The sequence below is a fragment of the Dendrobium catenatum genome, unplaced genomic scaffold (genome assembly GCF_001605985.2).
Source record: "Dendrobium catenatum unplaced genomic scaffold, ASM160598v2 fragScaff_scaffold_627, whole genome shotgun sequence".
NCBI lineage: Eukaryota > Viridiplantae > Streptophyta > Magnoliopsida > Asparagales > Orchidaceae > Dendrobium > Dendrobium catenatum.
In genome coordinates, this window is record NW_021319089.1 from 737,851 (window position 1) to 754,603 (window position 16,753).

General features: G+C 34.8%; 1 protein-coding gene across 3 annotated transcripts; it reads left to right on the forward strand.

The window, feature by feature from the left end:
- Positions 1–384: 384 nt before the first annotated feature.
- LOC110112698 (transcription factor bHLH148) lies at positions 385–10,633 on the forward strand. 3 transcript variants are annotated; one of them, XM_020845005.2, is made up of 2 exons: positions 385–642; positions 9,843–10,633. In XM_020845005.2, the coding sequence occupies exon 2, from the start codon at positions 9,907–9,909 to the stop codon at positions 10,465–10,467; it is 561 nt and encodes a 186-aa protein (XP_020700664.1). In that variant the 5' UTR covers positions 385–642; positions 9,843–9,906; the 3' UTR covers positions 10,468–10,633. The 3 variants fall into 3 exon arrangements, with proteins under 3 accessions (XP_020700664.1, XP_028551203.1, XP_020700663.1); XM_028695370.1 differs by having other exon boundaries at positions 9,933–10,633; XM_020845004.2 differs by lacking the exon at positions 385–642 and adding an exon at positions 9,459–9,706.
- Positions 10,634–16,753: the final 6,120 nt, after the last annotated feature.

The window sequence follows — 16,753 nt, forward strand, 5'->3', positions numbered from 1 at the left end:
TTCCCGTCTTTTGGCCTTTTCCCTACTTGTTCTATTGACCGCAAATGAGAAAACCTCTCACGCTCATAAACTCCCAAAGCAAGGAAAGACCGACTTGAAGGAGAAAGGGGAGAGATGGGAAGGGGATCGCAGCCGTGGTCGATCCTGCAGCAGCTGGAATCGGTAGCGGCGAGCGTAACACGCGGTGTGTCGGCGTCGGCGTCAGCAGCACTGCGGTGGACACCGGAAATGAGAATAAGCTGGGCATCCACGGCTTTTCGGTGGCCGGAGATCGACTTCTCTGTTATCGAAAGCGTCATCTGGCCCGTAGTGATGGCCGTCGAGACCGTCGCCCTCGCTTCTGTCATCTGCTTCTACCTCGCCTTCTGCGGCTGCAATTTATGACCTAAGAAGCTTTTTCTTGCAATTTTATATGTTATCGGCAGATCTGATCGATGAAACTTATTTTTTCAATTATTTCTTTTCTCGTCTGGTTTCTATATGTTGATTTTGTAATTTTCTGGTTTGATTGTAGTTTGCAAAAGATTAGGGATTCCTCAGAGGTTTGGGCCTTAGAGTGACGGATAGGCTGTTCGGGGGAGCTGAATGGATCTACCATGTGCGGACTGTGGTGTGACGGATTCGGATCCTATGAAATGGAGAGTAAAGTTTAAAAATCTCAGCCATCTAATTTATTTTGAAAAGCTGGAATTGATTCTTTTTTTTTTTTTTAAGTTTTAATTTAAAAATAATTTGAATTGATGAAATTTTATTTCGAAATGAAGCATGGAAAAGTAACTTGGAAGAAAATTGTGACAGAATGTGTTGATCAAAATTTTAAGTACATCAATTGATTTATTTTAAGATAAATATTATTTATATATTAACCTTATATTAAAGCATATCAATAAAATTTAAAATTATCTTAATTATTTTTTATTAGGATATATATGTATATATATATAGTAAATCAAAATCATTTTAGGCATTGTATGTAAATTTTGCTAAAAGGACAAGAATAAAGATCTTAAGCTTTTTGAAACCTTATTAGATGAGTTGATTGAATGATAAAGCAAAATTAGATGTTATTATATTTATGAACGAATTGAACAAGGCACCTCTCTCATGAGTTTACTTGCTCCTCTTTTGTTCTTAGTTTGGATCATTATCATTTATGCTTTTTGTTTAACTGTTCTTCAATTTATTTTCGTCCTTATCTTGATGATATATAATTCGTGCTTCTCCATTCTTCCTGAATGCACCAAACTCCCTTCTCTTTTGAAGCTCTCGAGCTGGGAAAAAATTATTACATTCGGATTCGGACGAATCCGAAACGCCGCACGTAATAATTTTTCAGCTCGAGAGCTTCAAAAGAGAAGGGAGTTCGGTGCATTCAGGATGAATGGAGAAGCACGAAATATGATTTGTCCAGAGACGAATCCGAACGCGTCACGTCACGCAGAGCCCGGTGCATCTGGTTGACGTGGCGTGTCCGGATTCACCTCTGGATGATTCAGACGCCGCACGAAATATTCTCTCTAGTGAAAGCCTTAAGTGTTGACTCGTGTAAATTGGTGTGGGTTGCATGCTAGGTCGACCGAGATTTTCACCGGCCTAAAGATATTGCTTCCTCGTCACAAAAAAAGAAATATTCTCTCCTTGAGTTGAGGGGAGAATGAACTTTTGGAGAAAGAGGATTTGACTTGACCAAAATTTGCTTGCATGGCCTAAGATTTGGCAGGGTAGAGAGAGAAAATAGGGAGCAACAGAGATTCAACTTTCGTTTATTCATTGATATATTTCATAAATGACAAGGACAATTTAAACAATTGATACATACTACTATTTTTAGATTTTTAAAGCCTAAATTAACCATGATAATTGACAAGAGCTATTACCTTATATAAGAAATAGTTCTTAACAATAATCTGCTTATCATGATTCTATTATTTAGATTAAGTCTAATTAAACTTGGAAAATTAACTTTTGAAATTGATATATCATCAAAAAATTATCTTGATCAGGAATGAATCTTGAGGCAAAATCAAGTTAGAAACTTTCGAAATTAAATTCAAAGTAATATGAACTCCGATTTCATCAAACTTATAGTGGAACTGAACGTCTCGAAAAGACGTACCCAATGACAACAAATTTGACTCAATCCGAGCCTGATTGGGTCTAAATCGAATACCTGAAGCACCTTTGGAAGGTTCAAATTATAAATTCGATGACCAAACAATTTTCAAATGTGACATGTTTATAATCGAATCAAGCGGCTTAAGATCGTTGAATTCTGACATCACTAAGACAATTTTCAAACGTGACATTTTTATAGACGAATTCAACGAGCCTATAATCATTGAATTCTGACATCACTAAGACACTTAAATACTAGATAAACGATTTCTGATCAAAGGAGTGAGTGATCAATATTAGCAGTCCATTTAAAACACTCCGAAAATATCCTTGATCTCCTCCTATTTATTGGCCATGCCACTTTTAGAAAATTATAAATAGACATCTTATTCTTCATTGAGAGGAGGGAGGAAGAAGAGGCCCAAGCAAGGAAGAGAAAGAAGAGAAATCTGAGATCTCTCTTGCTACCACCTCCTCGACCACCGCCCGGACTTCTGCTCGACCATAACTAGTCATCAGACTTCTGTCGGATTTCTACCTAACACTGAACTTCCGCTCATGGATGGACCTCCACCCATGCATACGAATATTAGATTTCTACCTGACGCCGTACTACCGCCCGCCGCTGAACTTCTATCCGGGCACCAAAGAATGTCAGACTTCTGCCCAACCACCAACTAACATCGGACTTCCACCTGGATTCCCGCTATTGTTGGACTTGCTACCAATAAAGGTCTTTCCAACCTTCGTCACATGCTAATTATGGTCATTCTGACCTCCTACTCTGATAACAGTCATTCCGACCTCCGTCGCCGTCCTACTACAGTCCTTCTAACCTTCATCGCGAGACAATGAGTTTTACTGTGATGCCCCATAATCTAAATTGGAAGAATTATTCTTTTAATAAATAATAACAAGAGCTATCTAATATCATCTACTAGTAATAAACATCAAAATAAATTTTATAATTTAAAACATCAATATACATATATATATTCATTCTCAAAAATCATATACACTACTTAGGACTATAATAAAAAGAAATATAACTTGAAGAATCCTGACCAGCCTCACACTCCTACTCCCCTACCATGACCTGAAATCATTTAACCACATATAATGAGCTTAAAAAGCTCAGCAAGTTACCAAAATCTACAATTGAATTCAAAGCAAGTTAAAGGAGTAATATGCACGCCAATAATAAAAATCATAGTAGTTACATTTATATGATCATTGAATCAGTGCAAGAATAATAAAACTCAAATACAGTAGTAGTAGAATATTAAATAATAAAATATTACAATACAAAATCTAATAAAGCAATAAATCAGTATGAGTATTAAATATATAAAACAATCGTCATATCTGTAATACTAATCAACACATAAATTATATAAAATATCAAATCAAAATGTTGATAATGACGATTGAAATTGAATCAAGGCAATAAAATCATATCATATTGTACACATGCTATCCAGACATTCTATATCACTTGCTTAGTATATCACATGCTTAATATAAGTACAATGAATCAGTAGTATCAAATAATATTAATATCTATATCAGTAACAGTAGCAATCCAATGATAAAAGCAGTAGAATAATGCAATAATAGTAAATTCATGCAATACTAATAAATTCATGCAATAATATAAATAATGCCTTAAGAACATACATTTCAGCAGTCACACTAAACAAGTAAAAAGTCCTGACTATCACGATATTTTTCAATATTAGTAAACAATTGACTCAATAAATAGAGTCGTCGTTCTTTACCCGTCAGCACAATAATAATCTCCTTATAACTCACAATCAGTGTATCACGTGAATTAGTGGAGGATAACACCAAACCACATTATTTAAAGAAAAGTCCGTCGGCTCACCATCCTATATAGGTCAATCAGTCTATAACCAACGGGTCAACCAATCTTTACTTATTTATTTCACACATGCATATTATTATCACACTATTATAACAATAATATCGACCAACTATTACACAAGCACATATGAAGCATGAAATATGATTCGTCCAGAGGCAAATCCGAACGCGTCACGTCACGCAGGGCCCGGTGCATCTGGTTGATGTGGAGTGTCCAGATTCGCTTTTGGACAATTTAGACGCCGCACGAAATATTCTCTCCAGTGAAAGCCTTAAGTGTTGACTCGTGTAAATTGGTGTGGGTTGCATGCTAGATCGACTGGCGTTTTTACCGGCCTAAAGATATTGCTTCCTCGTCACAAAAAAAGAAATATTCTCTCCTCGAGTTGAGGGGAGAATGAACTTTTGGAGAAAGAGGATTTGATTTGACCAAAATTTGCCTGCATGGCCTAAGATTTGGCAAGGTAGAGAGAGAAAATAGGGAGCAATAGAGATTCAACTTTCGTTTATTCATTGATATATTTCATAAATGACAAGAACAATTTAAACAATCGATACATACTACTATTTTTAGATTTTTAAAGCCTAAAATAACAATGATAATTGACAAGAGCTATTACCTTATATAAGAAATAGTTCTTAACAATAATCTGCTTATCTTGATTCTATTATTTAGATTAAGTCTAATTAAACTTGGAAAAATAACTTTTGAAATTGACATATCATCAAAAAATTATCTTGATCAGGCATGAATCTTGAGGCAAAATCAAGTTGGAAATTTTCTAAATTAAATTCAAAATAATATGAACTCCGATTTCATCAAACTTACAGTGGAACTGTACGTCTCGAAAAGACGTACGCAATGACAACAAATTTAACTCAATCCGAGCCTGATTGAGTCCAAATCGAAGACCTGAAGCACCTTTGGAAGGTTCAAATTATAAATTGGATGACCAAACAATTTTCAAACGTGACATGTTTATAGTTGAATCAAGTGGCTTGACGAGATGAATTCAATGAGCCTAAGATCGTTGAATTCTGACATCACTAAGACACTTAAATACTAGATAAACATTTTCTGATCAAAGGAGTGATCAATATTGGCAGTCCATTTAAAACACTCCGAAAATATCCTTGATCTCCTCCTATTTACTGGTCATGCCACTTTTAGAAAATTATAAATAGACCTCTCATTCTTCATTGAGAGGATGGAGGAAGAAGAGGCCCAAGCAAGGAAGAGAAGGAAGAGAGTTATCTCTTGCTACCACATCCTCAACCACCGCCCAGACTTCTGTCGAACCACAACCAGTCATCAAACTTATGACAAATTTCTACCTGACACCGAACTTCCGCTCATGGCTGGACCTCCACCCAGCTGCATACGAACATTAGATTTCTACCTGACGCCGTACTACTGCCCACTGTTGACCTTCCACTCGGGCACCAAAGAATGTCGGACTTCTGCCCAACCACCAACTAACATCGGACGTCCACCTAGCTTCCCGCTTTTGTTGGACTTGCTACCAATAAAGGTCTTTCCAACCTCCATCACATGCTAATTATGGTCATTCCTACATCCTTCTCCGATAACAGTCCTTCCGACCTCTGTCGCCCTCCTACTACAGTCCTTCTAACCTTCATCGCGAGATAATGATATTTACTGTGCTGCCCCAGAATCTAAATTGGAAGAATTATTCTTTTAATCTTTTAATAAATAACAATCAGAGCTATCTAATATCATCTACGAGTAATAAACATCAAAACAAATTTTATAATTTAAAACATCAATATACATATCTATATTCATTCCCAAAAATCATATACATTACTTAGGACTATAACAAAAAGAAATATAACTTGAAGAATCCTGACCAGCCTCACACTCCTACTCCCCTGCAATGACCTGAAATCATTTAACTACATATAATGAGCTAGAAAAGCTCAGCATGTCACCAAAATCTACAACTGAACTCAAAGCACATTAAAGGAGCAATATGCACGTCAACAATCAAATCATAGTAGTTATATTTATATGATTATTGAATTAGTGCAAGAATAGTAAAACTCAAATGCAGTAGTAGTAGTAGTAGTAGTAGTAGAATATGTAAACAATTAAAATACTACGGTATGAAAGCTAATAAACCAGTAAACCAATATGAGTATCAAATATATAAAGCAATTGTCATATCTGTAATATCAATCAACACATAAATTATATAAAGTATCAAATCAAAATGTCGATAATGACTGTTGAAATCGAATCAATATAGTAAAATCATATCATATTGTACACATGCTATCCACATATTCTATATCACTTGATTAGTATATCACATGCTTAATATCAGTACAATGAATTGGTAGTATCAATCAATCTCCAAACAACGGGTTAACCAACCTTTACTTATTTGTTTCACACACGCATATTATTATCACAATACTATAATAGTAATAGTGACCAGCTATTACACAAGCACATATTCACATCCATTTCAATGCATTACAGTAAATAATGCATAATTGAGCTTTATTAAAAAAATGTCAAAATATCATAACAGTAGACAATAAAGAATCCTATTAGGCAAAAATGTATATTTTTAAAAAATTATCAAAATATTATGAATTGTATAAAATGACATTATAAGACTTTTATTGTAATACACCACTATTTTTAGAGGTTAAAATAAATTTTTGGATAGATAAAAATAGTTGTATTTTAAAAATCATTCAGTAAAAAATCTTAAATAAATACTTAAAATGCTCATAATCATGATCTCTATAACATACAAAAAGTTACGCGGGGAAAGTTTTGTTAATACAAAGTTATTCATATTTTTCGATAATGAAAACACAAATTTGATCAGTAAAATATCAAAAATATAAAATCTTGAAATAAAAATAGGCTAAAGGTTTCTTAAAATGAGACGAGCAAATTTCCCAACTGCGTCAAGGAATGAAAATAGCACCGCGGCCTCTAAATCTAGGCTTTTTTCCTTTCTCTCTCTCTAAAACATCTCTCTTGAACGAACTTAAGAAGAGAAAAGGATTTAATACATTTATTAAGTGTTATTATATATTTATAATAAAAAAATCATATAATATTAATATAATGATTTAATTTAATTAATTTTTTAGTATATAATTCAAATAAATTATTTTAAGATTTTAAAAATTATGGAAAAATAATCATAAAATAAATCATTTTATTTAAAAGATATCAGTGAAATCGGTTTGCAAATCGGACACCTGATGCTCCCAAAATCCTCATTTTTAATGATTGATACAAATTCCTTAATAATTTTTGCTGGTGCCCAAAAATTACGATAAAATTCGTGTAAATAAAATACTACAATCAAAATACCATGACAAAGACGGATTGTAATTTGAAGTTTTAATGACTTTAGAAAAAATAATTGGCAAAGTCAAAATATAGGCTATTATATTTATGAACTCTATTGCCCATCGATTACAGTTTCCAACTTCCGTAGCTAGAAAACGGTCTTTACGAGCTTTATCGCTCGCCAACTATGGTTCTTCGGACATTCGTCTCTACACAACAATCTTTACGATCTTCTTCACCCACCGACTACAATCCTTCTGATATCCTTCGCATGACAACTGTCTTTTTGACCTCTGTCGTCCGTCGATTTTGGCCCTTCAGACCACCGTCACCCAAATACTATCTTTCTGACCTTCGTCGCCAGCCGACTTTGGTCATACCGACCAAACGAACATATCAATTATGATTCTATCAATTTTCACAATGTAATGCACTCTATATAATATATATTTGCTATATCCAACTAAGGCCTTGACCCAAGGAAGAGTCTCATTTGTAATTGATTGCAAACACTAGTGAATTCATTCAAACTGAACCAGTCCTCGTGTTTTCCCCTCTTTTCAGTGGATTTTCATGTAAAAACTTTGGTGTCTCTTATGAACGTTACACCCTATCTTTTAACTGATGCGTGTTGGATATTCGTACAAAGCTAAGACATTAAACATTATATTTATCTACCACCGCGAATACTCCATGATACAATAGTTTGGCACAATTTGTGAGAATGTGGTTCCTAACTAGGGGTAATTTTTGCTCCAACGTCTAAAGGTCATTCATCTCAACAACATGACATCAATTATTGTTGCATCAATTTTATTGGAATTAAATATGGATTGGGGGCAGCTTTGACAACAGCCATGATCAAGAAGATTCCTCCAACTCTTTTAACATCCAAGATAATATCTTGGGATTATAAAGCTTCTAGCAAATGCAATGATGCTTTGAATAAATTTCAAGCTTTATATAGCCCTTAGTTGGACTTTTACTCATTGGGCAAGTCTTAATCTCGACCTAAAAAAGATAGTAACGGTTTAAAGATAGATTATTCTTTACCTTTGATTCGAGATATGCGTGGTATTCACCCCCTTTTAATCAAGGATAATCAATCCCAGGAGAATTCGATCTGATATCTTCCAAGCAGATTAACGTCATTGGGCATTGATAAGACATACAATTTCAAATAGGTTAAATATCCTAAGATGATATAAATTAAATCATAAAATTCTTGATTCAAGAAATACATAATCTTCTATTATGTCTTATTCAATGGATGATCAATCTTAAGGTGATTTGATCCGACCTCTTCCATATAGGTTAATGTTATCGAGCAGCTCTCTAACATACAATCTCGAATAGGTTAAACATCATAGGATGTAATGAATTTATTATTATTATAATACTCTCTTTTTAATAAAAGAAAATATCAAATTAACAAAATCAATTATCAATGCTTAATTTATCTCCCCTAAGTCAAATAACAATAATTTAATATCATAGAATATTCTAAGAAAATTTTTAAATTATTCAGTATTTCCTATAAATTTTCACCACTTGGGTTGTAATTATTAAAATTTAAATAAAGGTTATTACTTGTTGCAATCATGAGAGGATCCCCCTTGATGTCAAGGTGGGTAAATGCCCACCCTTAAAAAATAAATAATGTACATTTTTGATATATTGCACCCTCCATCAAAAGAATATTTTCGTCCTAATATTATCATCTTAGTGTTGTTGCCCATCCCACAAGTTTCAGTCATTTTTGCGATTCACACATTTGTTGAATCAAGACATCGCCGCCTCATAGCCGTCTTCTTCCCAATTGCATTTGATATTCTCAATATGTAATTGGAAGATAAATGATAAAAATTTCCTCTGATAGAATTATGTTGATTAATTTTTTTTAATTTTTTTTTTCATTATTACTATTTGATGTTATTTTATTATTATTATTATTTAATTATTTTATTTTATTTTATTTATCTTTGTTATTATTATGTTGATGTCTAATTAATTAAAATTTTGCCCACCTTAGAAAAAAAAGCTGGATCTACAATAATTCTATTAAAAATATATATTTTAGGAATACTTTTAAAATAAATATATAATGACAATATTTAATAAATAGTATGTAATATGCGTCAAGTAAATCAAATTTTACTTTTTGAAATTCTCACAATTTATTTGATTATATTAAAATTAAAACTTCCATAAATTCCGCGTAGCATGCGCAATAGCCCCAACAAAAAAATTTAGCCCCTTTAGAATTTTCCTCGCTGGACCACGGTTTCACTCTGCTACCTCTCTCACGTCCACAGTTCGCTTTCATCCCTTCTCTGCTCTCGAATCTCTCAATTAGTTCCGATATTGGTACCTTCCCCTTCTCATTATGTTTTTAGAGTCCGCGTAGATAAGAAATCGTTCCAAATCTATCATATTTTATCAGCTCTAGCTCCTTTCTGTGATTTTAATTTTGATCCGACGATTTTTCATTTTGTTGTTGAAGGCGAGTACATTACCAAAAGCTCGATCGGCGCTCGATTTGTCTTTCTCTTCGATCGAGTTACGTGATGCCGATTATTATTTCTGATGGCAGTTCGTCGTCCAACGATGTGGAAAGAAACCGGAAGATGAGTAAAACAGCTTTGCGGCCATCACCGAAAAAGTGGCATACAGACAGAGAGCAGAATATTTACTCATCTAAGCTTATCGAGACCCTTCGCCGCATCCGCCGCTCTTCGCCGAAGGCCGAAGACCTCCGCCGAAGCCGGGTCGTTCGGGAGGCAGCGGATCGGATTCTTGCAGTCGCGGGTCGGGGCCGGACCCGGTGGAGTCGCGCCATCCTCTTTAGTCGGAATCTCAAGATCAAGCACAGCCGGCCACGCAAAGCGGTCTACTTCCCCGCCCAGCCGAAGAAGAGGAGGAGGTCGCAGGTTCTCAAGTGCAAGGCTGGAGTCCTCGGGAGACTTGTTCCAGGTTGCCGGAAGCTCTCTTTCCCGACTCTTCTAGAAGAGGCTTCCGACTACATAGCGGCGCTCCAGATGCAAGTCCGTGCTATGGCTTCTCTCACCGCGATTCTCTCAGCTTCCGGCGGATTCTCTTCGCCGGATCCCGATCGCTTTGCGCCTTGATGCCACAGTACTGTCGCCGGGCCGGCGCGCTCGTTTTTACCACTCATGTATTAGAGAAATTATTAGAAAGCTGCTTCCGCATTTCGAGCTTATAATTTCTCTTTGTATTATACTGAAAATCGGCACTACGTTCTCAATGTGACAATTTGTTTTTTAACAAATAATATATCTTAGGTCAATAAAAATTTTAAGTTAATATATTATTTAATTTTACTATATTAATTTTATAATAATATACAACTTTAAACTTCAGATTTTGTAAAATTTAAATTAATAAAAAATATTTGTAAAATATTATTGTTATTTTATGAAGAAAGATACAAGTAATAAGTGAAGATTAATAGAAGAATTGGATCAATAGCAGGAGCTTCTGGAAGAGCAGTTTTCCTTTGGTAAATGCACGTTTCTCCCATCTTCTTGAGATCTTCTGTGCGTATGTCAGACGCATTATTCAGTGGTATAGTATAATAGGTATATAAATAAATGTGTATTAAATATGTAAAAGTGTGTATAAATATGTCTAACATTTAGATCTACTTTGGTATTCTATCCGTAACAGATAAAATTCGAACAAAAAAAAAAAAATGATCAGAATAATCTGAATACTTTTTTTATTTAAATATTTTAAAATTATGTTATTTATTTTGAGATATAACTTTTATTTAAATAAGAAAAATAGTTCGATTTGATTTATTTTTCAAATAAAAGCTACAAAATAAAGTGCCAAATGGAGCCCGGCATTGGGTACACATACCCACACCCATCCACGTACCCACCCATGCGTATGACCTCGTGGGTGGATATGGGTGGGTACTCAACATCATAGGATAATTGATTTTATATTACTAACTATCATATACATGCAGTATATTACAATAATCTTCGCAGTGCGCAACACTGAACCGTGTCACGACCATGATAAATTTTGATATGTGGCTTGAAAGTTTGCAGTCAGAAAAAATGGTAAAAAACCTCAAGGCCATTAATCTATGACAGACTGCATTCAATAAGCATGGAAAGTGAATGGATGTGGGTGGGTATGCATCCGTAAAGTAACCATAGGTAGGTGTGGGTGGGCAAAGCCCGCCAGTACAGAGCGTGGGTACCCAACCAGAACCCCATATAGGGCTCTGGTGCCAAAATGGCGCCTTCAGCGGTTTGTAAGGAGAAGTAGCATTGGTTTTGGAGCAATGGATGGGCGAGAGGGGACCAACCACGTGCTAGTTTTCTATTATCGACAGTTGAAAACCTCATTGCTCTAACTGTTGCTGTTGTTTATTGTTATTTCATCCTTATACTTTGTTGGAAGTGGGGACTCCGATGTGACCCATGAGATAATTTAAAGGCGTGATTGTCAGCTAGTAGGGAAAGAAAGAAGAGAAACAAATCTATTAGCATTTGTGGTGGGGATGCGTTATATGTATTATTTTAGATTTTGGAGAAGTGAGCAGTAGTTTTTGAGTTTTTCACATGGGTTGCATGTGAGGAGCCATCTGCATTGAATGAGGCCTCTTCGTGTTGCGATAGATTGTTCTGTGCGGACACCGGACAGGAGAACCGTCCGGTACCGAGCTTCAATACTAAGCTCGGTATCGGACGTGGTGCATTTTCATTGGAGTCTGGACTACTCCGCACAGAATAATTTTTCGGCTTGAATGAGGCCTCTTCACGTTGTGCTGAACACTTCGAATTAGGAACATATCAAAAAGAAAAGAAGGGAAGGAAAGATATTTGTGAAAAGGATGTGGATGTGAATGATAGACATGCCATTTATGGGACTGTGGGATACTTTGTTGATAATTGCCATGGGGCATAGGTGATTGATTTTGATTTGATTGGTACTAATGTGAATGCGGATCTCCATCACAACATGTGCTGTGGAGGAGATTGAGCAATACAAAATAGGCTATGACAGATTTCAAAAAAATATGAAAAAAAAAACTTCTTATCTCAGCTCATATAAGGGTTTAACTTGTAGTGCAAAAATTACAATGTTATGTAGAATTATATGTTCATAGTTTGAAGGTCATGCATTATGCATATGTTTTAGTTAGGCTTTATTAATAAGTTCAAACTATAAGATTTAGAGGTGTAGTGACCAGATGCTATAATACCTTTAATTTTATAGTTAAAAAAAGGACTATTTTAATTTTATATATTTAAGATAGAAAAATAACTTGAAAGCCAAGAAATTTCAAAAATGGTTTTGCATATTTTTTTTTCTTTTAAAAATATCCAAGCAAGTAACATAAAAATGCATTCAAAAAGAAGCATCAAATCACATGTGCATACACAAAATACTCTACATTTAAAAGCAATGAATCTTTAAGTAATCCTAGAAAGTAAGAAAAGACAATATGGGATTAAAAAAAAAATTAAAGAATTTGAAGTTATTTTCCTCTTGGTAATCTATCTTACTCTCGAACAACATCTTGCCAATCAAACATTTTAGCAATTTTATTATTATATGTGATAGGTTACTTCGCTAGTCCATAGTTTTAAGACTATAGGAAAGTCATCAATTCGTGACAGACTTTACGATGGAATTCTTTTTCTCTGAAATTGCGACAGTTTTGCGATGGAATTTTTCGTTGTATTTTTTGTGATGCATTTGGGGCAGAAAAATTGCCTCAAATGTGTGGCAGATTTTCCACCATAAATCCACTGTAAATCCATCACAAATCGGACGCAAAAAACCTTATCTAAATCGGATGACTACCCATTTCTTTCATTTGCTCGACATTATATTTTGATCGCGCTCGCGAGCTCCTTTAATGATGTTAGCTTAGCATCATCTCGCTCAACGACGTTCCTTCCTCTTGCATCCGAAGTCACACTTCCTTGCCATTCTTTGTCTTCGCAACCATCGTGTCCCCTATTACTGTCTGTTGCTCGGCCTCCTTCAATAATGTTATTTCCCGTTGCCTCCAATGATGACATTCCTTCCTATCACATATGAAGTTCACTGTCGTTCTTCTTCGTCGTTTCTTAAACACTTCTTCCATGTCATCTAACCTTTGACTGCGACCTTACTTGACTCCTTCCACGATGTTTCTCCTCTTGGCCGATCGGAGCTTGCTCATTGAGAAGGTATCCATCTTTTTTGCTTAAATTTCATGAGTCTATTATTCATTGTAATGGTGTAATAGATGGAGATATTATTAGTAGAATTCATGTTGGATGGTTGAAATGGAGGAATACATCGAGCTTTTTGTATGATAAATAACTTCCCCTCAAACTTAAGGAAAAATTCTAAAAAATGGAGGTGAGACGTGCAATGCTTTATGGTGTAGAATGTTTGCCGATAAAAGAGAAGCATAATATTAAGTTAAGTGTTGTAGAGATGACGATGTTATATACAATAATCACTGCTTGTTAGATGGTTATTATGATTTGTGTTGGATGGTTGAAAAGGAGAATAATGCATCGGGCTTATTGGGCGATAGTTAAATTCCCCTCAAACTTAAGGAAAATTTCTAAAAAATGGTGGTGAAACCAGCGATGCTTTATGGTGTATACTATTGGCCATTAAAAGAGAAGGATAATATTAAGTTACATGTTGCAGAGATGAGAATGCTTAATTGGATGAGTGGCTTTAATCGTAGAGTCTACTTTTCATGTTGATGGTATAATGGATGAAGACATTATTAGTATAATTCAATTTGGATGATTGAAGTGGAGGAATGCATCGGGCTTATTGTGTGACAAAAAAGTCCCTCTCAAATTTAAGAAAAAAATTCTATAAGATGGTAGTGAGAGCCAGGGGCGGATTAAGGTTCTTTTTTTAGGGTGGGAAATTTTTTTTTTTGGTGGGGGATGGACAAAGACACATAGGATTGATAAAATTAGGGCAATTTTTTTTTTTGAGAGGGGACAAAATACCCAAAATACTCAAAATATTTCAAAAAATACCCTAAAAAAAAAATTAAGGGTGGGCATTTGTCCCCTCTCAATCCAATAGGGATTCGCCCATGGTGAGAGCTACAATGCTTTATGGTGTAGAATGCTGGCCATTAAAAGAGAAGCATAATATTAAGTTTAGTGTTGCAAATATAAGGATGCTTAGGTGGATGAGTGGCGAAACTCTTAGAGTATACTGTTCATGGTGATGGTGTAATGGATTGAGATATTATTAGCAGAATTCATGTTGGATGGTTGAAGTGGATGATCCAATTGTAGCTAATGTAATGGAGTTGAGGTTAGAGGAGATTGACTTTACATTGAGGAGAACATTGAAGATGTTATTAATGTGGATGTGGTCTTTTTAGATGAAAGTGAATCACCTAGTGATTAATAGTTAGGAGGTAAATGTGGTCATATCAAATGAAAGTGAATCACCTAGTGTTAAATAGTTAGGAGGCAAATGTAGTATTGTCAGATGAAAGTGAATCACCTAGTGAGAATGTTGTATTGTTAGTGCAAGGGAATCATCGTTTAGTATAAAGTAGATTTTTTTTTTTTTTATTTTAAAAACATTCTAGCAACAACAATATCAAGCCTTTGTCCCACTACGTGTTATCGGCTACATGAATCCTTTTTCTCCTTAAAAGATTCATGACATGATTATTCGACAAGTTTTCTGCTGGCTGTCGACTATCTAACACAACCTTACACTTTTCTCATCCAGGACTTGAGAAATAGCAACGACATTTTTTTTAAAAACATTCTAGCAGGTAAAATAAAAAGGCATTCAAAAGAAGCATCAAACCGCATGTGCATATACAAAATATTCTACATTTAAAAGCAATAAATCTTTAAGTAATCCTAGAAAGTAAGAAAAGACAATATGGGATATGAAAAATGTAAAAAAAGAAAAATCATTTAAAGAATTTGAAGTTATTTTCCTTTTGGTAATCTATCCTACTCTCAAAGAGGATTTTACTAAGCAAACATTTTAGCAATTGTATTATTACGTGTGATAGGTTACTTCGCTAGTCCATAGTTTTAACACTATTGGAAAGTCATCAATTTGCAGCAAACTTTACGACGAAATTCTTTTTCTCTGAAATTGCGACAATTTTGCGATGGAATTTTCCGTCGTATTTTTTGTGATGGATTTGCTGCAAAAAAATCTATCTAAATCAGTTGACTACCCATTTATTTCATTTGATCGACATTTTATTTTGATCACGCCCGCAAGCTCCTTTAATGATGTTAGCTTGGCATCATCTCGTTCCACAACGTTCCTTCGTCTTACATCAGAAGTTACACTTCCTCGCTATCCTTTGTCTTCGCATCCATCGTGTCCCTTATTATTGCCAGTTGCTCAGACTCCTTCGATAATGTTACTTCCTGTCGCCTCCATTGATGACGTTCCTTCCTATCACATCTGAAGTTCATTGTTGTTCTTCTTTATCATTCCTTAAACATATCTTCCCTGTCATCTAACCTTTAACTGCGACCTTACTCGACTCCTTCCACGATGTTTCTCCTCTCGGTCGATCGGAGCTTGCTTGTTGAGAAGGTATTCATCTTTTTTGCTTAAATTTCAAGAGTCTATTATTCATTGTGATTGTGTAATAAATGGAAATATTATTAATAGAATTCATGTTGGATGGTTGAAATGGAGGAATACATTGAGCTTATTGTATGATAGATAACTTCCCCTCAAACTTAAGAAAAAAATTCTAAAAAATGGTGATGAGACATGCAATGCTTTATGGTGTAGAATATTGGCCAATAAAAGAGAAGCATAATATTAAGTTAAGTGTTGCAGAGATGACGATGTTGTATAAAATAATCATTGCTTGTAAAATAGTTAGTAGAATTCGTGTTGAATGGTTAAAATGGAGGATAATGTATCAAGCTTATTGGGCGATAGTTAAATTCCCCTCAAACTTAAGGAAAATTTCTAAAAAATGATGGTGAGACATGCGGTGCTTTATGGTGTATATATACTGTTGGCCATTAAAAGAGAAGCATAATATTAAGTTACATGTTGCAGAGATGAGAATGCTTAATTGGATGAGTGGCTTAATCGTAGAGTATACTTTTCATGTTGATGGTGTAATGGATGGAGACATTATTAGTAGAATTCAATTTGGATGATTGAAGTGGAGGAATGCATCGGGCTTGTTGTGTGACAGAAAAGTCACTCTCAAACTTAAGGAAAATTTCTATAAGATGATAGTGAGAGCTACAATGCTTTATGGTGTAGAATGTTGGCCATTAAAAGAGAAGCATAATATTAAGTTAAGTGTTGTAGAGATGAGGATTCTTAGGTGGATGAGTGGATAAACTCTTAAAGTATACTGTTCATGGAGATGGTGTAATGGATGGAGATATT

What these genes read in the sequence shown, in the direction of transcription:
- LOC110112698 (XM_020845005.2), top strand. Translation starts at nt 9,907, where the DNA reads ATGCCGATTATTATTTCTGATGGCAGTTCGTCGTCCAACGATGTGGAA.